The sequence below is a fragment of the Syzygium oleosum genome, unplaced genomic scaffold (assembly GCF_021117445.2).
Source record: "Syzygium oleosum isolate NSW1041296 unplaced genomic scaffold, Sole_v2.1 Sole_v2.16, whole genome shotgun sequence".
NCBI lineage: Eukaryota > Viridiplantae > Streptophyta > Magnoliopsida > Myrtales > Myrtaceae > Syzygium > Syzygium oleosum.
This window is the reverse complement of record NW_026607500.1, coordinates 4,777,445-4,783,136: the sequence shown is the minus strand read 5'-3', so window position 1 is coordinate 4,783,136 and position 5,692 is coordinate 4,777,445. Positions and strand designations below refer to the sequence as shown.

Genomic DNA, 5,692 nt, shown 5'->3' with positions numbered 1-5,692 from the left:
GGACATCAAATTGAGCAAAACCCTATTAACCCGATTATAAAAATTTAGGACATGATTTTGACAAAAATTGGGGAAAATCACATATTTGGGTTCAGAATGTTATGAGGAATTCAATTTTGAGATTTAATTCTGAAAATTTGATCAAAATCGAGGTTAATTTGAATTTTTGGTCAAAATCGGGCCCGCCGGGTTAACCGGGTCAACCCAACCCAACCCGATGACCCGTTTTCTTCTCCTGGTTCGCCACAGAACGTGCCAAATCCAGAAAATTCTAACTCAAGCCCGTGACTTCGCCTATCTTTTCTAGCCAATTTAACACGTGAAAAACGACTTGGCCAGCTGGAGAATCTCCAGCTGGCACCAGATGTTCGATCCAACCGATCGGAAGTCGTTGGAATGAACTTTGGGTGGGAAAAATCAATGAACAAAAATGAAGAAAAACTGAACACAAGGAGAAGAATGTGTTTGACGAATTGCCGAAGAGAGAGAGAAAAGAGAGAAGAAAGGCGCGAGAGGCATGTAGAGGATCCTGGAACTGAGCGTTCGACGTTTTCTCCGGCGAGGAATCGCCGGCAAATCGGTTCGGAGTGTGATCTTCCATACCTGAGAATCCGTAGACGAAGTTGCTTGCCAAGGCCTGAAAATCAGGCTCGGTCGACGTGCCTCAAGCCATTCCGGTGAATCTAGAGCTACCATCTTGAAGCTGAAGTGTCCAGGAAGAGCTTCACGATCGAGGATTGTCCTGGAAACATCTGTTGATCATCAAACAAGAGAGGTAAAAATCATTCATTGTCACGGCCTCTCAAAATTTCCAGAAAATAAGTTTCATCTCAATATGAACACATATATAATTTTTCTCACGATTCTAAGTCTTCAATGCTTAAAACATGCCTCTGATCATGTTTTGTGTTACATGATTGCATTTTGGGCGTTAAACGAGCATAAACCGAGTCGGCCATTGTCAAAACCATCTCGCCGGAGCTCGAGGACCCCCCGCCGGAGCCTCATTTTGGTCCTAAGACATTCAGGTAAGTGATTCCAGGCCCTTGTTTGATGTTTTGTTGATAGTTAGAAGCGAGTTAGACGGCTAGGGCGAGTAGGATGGTTATTCAGATTCTGGAAATGTAAATCCTAGCCAGTGAAAGTTAGGGTCTGTTTAGTAACGTTTCTGTTTCTTTGTTTTTTTGTTTTTTTGTTCCCCAGAACAGAAAAAGAACAGAAATCCGTTTAGTAAAAAAAATCTATTTTTTTGTTTCTGGAACAAAAAAGTGTTCTAAAAATAGATTTGGAACAGAAACAAGAAGCAAAAAAAATTTGCTTCTTGTTTCTGGAACAAGAAAAAAGAAACATTTTTTTTTCTGAACCCTATCTCTTTCTCACTTCGCCTTTCCAACGCAGTGCTCTTCCTCCCAGCTCACCACCTCCATTGCCTCTGTCCCGCCATCCCTCTCTGGTGGCATCACCTCCGTCCGGTCGGTTCTCTCCGGTTGTGTTGCCTCCGTCCGGTCGCCTCTCTCCGGTGTTGTCGCCTCTGTCCCGTCTTCTCTCTTTGGTGGCATTACCTTTGTCGCCTCTCGTCCAGTCCAGATCTATACACAACTCGCCTCCGGCGGACGCATCAGTTCGGTCGCCCTGTCCAGTCGTGTCGCCTCTCTTTGGTCGCCTCTCTCCAGTCGCCCTTTCTTCGTTCGGCTGTCGATTGCTCCAATTGTGCTCGCCTCTCTCTCGGTTGCTTCTCTTAGTCGAATCCAGGTTTTTTGCTTCGATTCCTTGTGATTGTACATTCTTTAGTTGTGATTCTCACTTCTTGAAGTTGAATGGCTGCATTCTGCATATGGATTTGCTCTTATTGTTTGTAAATTTGAAACCGTAGCGTCGATTGATGCTGTAGCGTTGATTACATTATGCTATCAATTAGTTGGAGTTATCGACCAACTGCTCTTTGTCCACAGCAGCTTCCAAGTTCTCTTCTTAGTCTTGCTTTGTCAGCAGCAAGGACAGCAGTTGATAGTAAATTAGTTTCGTTAAGTATATGATAGGTATATATTGGAGGGATTGGATAGAAAAGAAGAAAAAAAGGTTAGAAACAGGGAAGCTGTTCTTTTTGTTCTTTCTTATTTTTTGTGTCTTTATGTGCTCCTCAACGGACAAAATCTGCAGAGGATACTCAGCACAGGCTTCATTGCAAGATTCCTCCTGTAAATTCTATCGAGTTCCATTGCAACTCATTCTTTTCCTTTTATATTACATGGGATTCTTTCAATCTCACGTGCCGAATGAGTGTCCCTCAGAGGAGATTCAAATCGCGAAATTGTTTCTCTGCCCTTGTATGGCCGAATTCATACACATTAGTCAATCTTGTGTATTCTCTGTTTTGATCATCAGGATCGTGAGGTCTCTGTGTCATACTAAAAAAGAGTAGTGGACAGCTTTTGTTTCGCTGTTAGTATAGGCTGGCTTGCAAAGGTTTGTTTAAGGTGTTTACATATCAATTCACATATTCAATTATTTATTAATGCTAGGTTGTATTCATGCTTGTGGAATCAAATTGGACTTTATAATCTCTTGACTTGGAATATTGTTTTAGGCTTTTTTTAATTTCTAGTCTTTTTTATGAGTAGCTAGACCGGTTAGAGTATTTGGCTGTATGATTTCCTAATCTCTTGACAACGCAGAAAGTGGTTTTCCATCTATATGATTATCATGAACTCATATGATGTTCAACTAGTGAAGGTTAAATGGCATCCCAGAAAGAGGCATTCAACGCAAAGTGGACGGAGTCTTTAACCAACTTGTATGTCAGTTTGTTGGTAGAAGAGGTCAAAAAGGGAAATCGCACCTCTTCTACTTACAACAAAGCTAGGTGGACTAACATACGGACTGAATTCAATAAACGGTCAGGACTCCAATATAATCAAGTGCAGTTGAAGAATAAGGTGAACAAACTGAGAAAACAATATGGTAGTTTTAAGAAGCTTCTTTCACAATCTGGATTTGGCTGGGATAATGTCAACAAAACAGTTGTTGTTGATGATCCAAGTATATGGGAATGTCATGTGAAGGTATCATTTAATCTTTGGTCATTTTGAGATCAATGTACATGTACATGGCAAGAGGTTTCATTGTCTTACTGACGTATATCATCATTGTGAAAATTGCAGGATAATAGTGAGTGGGCAAAATTCAAAAAGGATGGGTTTCCTCAGTATCCTGACTTGTGTATTGTATTTGGTGATACATATGCTACTGGAGAGCATGCAGTGGGAAATGCTGAAGATTTGATGGTGTCGGACGAAGGTGACACTAGTGGTGGTCATGCAGACTTAGGTCGAGAGGATGTGAGTGAACACCATATTGATGAGGGAGTCTTTACATCTGACAAAACTGCTACTCCAGTTCATGATAAGCACAAGTTGGATAGAACTCCAAATACCAAGAGGAGAAAACAGAGTCACTCTTCTATTATTGGTAGCACCTGCAAAGCCTTACAAGATTTGATCAAAACTAGGGCAAGTCAATCTGTGACTGGCTCTATCACCTCACAGGTTGCATCACCACCTGTAGACCCCTACTCTATAGCTGCTGTGATTGGAGTCCTGGTAAGCATGCCCGAGTTAGAGCAGGATCTTTACAACAAGGCAGTGGAACGAGCTTGCGTTAGTCCCGCATGGAGGGAGGCTTTCATCATATCACCAGTTGAAAGGAGACATGGACTTCTCCAATGTCTTTAGTAGATGTTAGGAAATGTACTGTGGATTGCGTGGGGTTTCATTGACTGTATGACTAATGTTGTTGGTTGTTATTTGGTTTTTTAAGATATTGATGTTCAGACTCTTGCATTTGTGTGGTGACTTGGGTACGATGGATTGAATGGAATTTTTATATTTGGTTTGTTTCACTTTATGACTTAAGTTATTTGTTGAACTTATGTTATTTGTTGTTATTGGGTATTTTTTTTCGTATATCTATATTGATGTTCTTGTATTTGTGTTATGGCATAGGTACTATGGAAGGGGGACAAAATAGTGTGTCCAGTGGGCAGGTAGCACAAGTTAAACAGGTTTTGGATGACATTGATATTGACGTAATGATAGTATGGTTGAATATTCTTGAATTGGACATGTCTGTTCATACCAAAGAACCTATTAGGGATAGTAAATTGTCAGGACCGAATGGGTAAGGGAGATTATTTATGGACATTCAGATAGGATATATGAAGCTTTCAGGATGGAGAGACATGTTTTTCTGAACCTATGTGGTTTAATGAGCGCAAGAGGTTGGTTGAAAGATAGTCGATATATAAGGGTAGATGAACAAGTTGGGATATTTTTATCTTTGGTTGATCACAAAAACTCCAATAGAGACTTATGTGAAAGATTCCAACTTCAGGAGCAACAATAAGCAAGTATTTTAATATAGTGTTGAAAGCAGTTATTGAACTGTCAAAAGAAATTATCAAACCATCTTCCTTTGATGTTGTCCCAGAGGAGATTCTTATGGATCCTAACCATAAACGCTACTTCAAGGTATGATTTTCATATTGATTATACATAATCAAATACATGTAGTTGATAATCATGTGTAACACTAGACTTTCATAAAATCTCAGGACTGCGTAGGTGCTATTGATGGCACCCACATTAATGCTTCCATCCCTATATCGCAGCAAATCCCATATAGAGGTAGGAAAGGAAGTACCACACAGAATGTGATGTGTGCTTGTTCGTTTGATATGAAATTTACTTTCGTGTATGCTGGGTGGGAAGGATCTGCCAACGATTGTCGGGTGCTCTCAGCAGCACTCGAGACTCCTCGACTGCAATTTCCTCGACCACCACTCGGTATTTTCGTTGTCTACAAGATATATTTTTCTTTATGATTGTATAACTGTTGCATATCATAACAAATTTATTTATACCTTCTTATAGGCAAATATTATGTGGTAGATTCTGGTTATGCAGCACTTCCAGGATTTTTAACTCCGTTTAAAGGTGAACGGTATCATTTGAACGATTATAGGGGTAGAGGGAGACGGCCCAGAACAGCGAAAGAATTGTTCAATCATAGGCACTCTTCACTTAGGAATGTCATTGAGAGGTCATTTGGAGCATTAAAGAATCGCTTTTTCATTTTGGGACACATGCCTCCATTTTCAATTTGAAAGCAAGCACTTATTGTAATTGCTTGTTGTGCTCTCCATAATTACATTCGTGAGGAAGACAAGATGGACAAAAACTTTTCCCATTATGGAGATCCGGAGTACCCGTTCGGACCTACACAAATGGAGGTTGCAGACGATACATCACTTACGGGGGTAGCTGAGATAAACGTGATTAGAAAAAATATTGCAAATAAAATGGCAAGGGATCATAATATGGATGAGATTCCATGACTTTGTATTTTCGACTTCTGTAATGTTTGTTGTAAACTATTATGAATACATTTATGTTAATCGTATTAAGGTCATCCATGACTTTTGTAATGTATTTGTAAACTATTATGGATACATTTTTGTTAATCGTATTAAGGTCATCCGATTTTATATCATATATGTTATGATTTTATTTTTTAGGCCATGCCACTCTCATAATGACCACATAAAAGTGTTTTTTTTTAAACGTAAAAATCATGAGCTTATGAATGTTGAAGTGATTAAAAAATACCAAAGAAGTTATCTTCTTCAAAAACTTTA

General features: G+C 39.6%; 1 protein-coding gene and 1 pseudogene across 1 annotated transcript; both read left to right on the top strand.

The window, feature by feature from the left end:
- Positions 1-2,662: 2,662 nt before the first annotated feature.
- LOC115671581 (uncharacterized) lies at positions 2,663-3,862 on the top strand. Its single transcript, XM_030593213.2, has 2 exons — positions 2,663-3,062; positions 3,162-3,862. The coding sequence occupies exons 1-2, from the start codon at positions 2,739-2,741 to the stop codon at positions 3,729-3,731; spliced, it is 894 nt and encodes a 297-aa protein (XP_030449073.1). The 5' UTR covers positions 2,663-2,738; the 3' UTR covers positions 3,732-3,862.
- Positions 3,863-4,006: 144 nt separating this feature from the next.
- Positions 4,007-5,161, top strand: LOC130140121 (uncharacterized; annotated as a pseudogene).
- Positions 5,162-5,692: the final 531 nt, after the last annotated feature.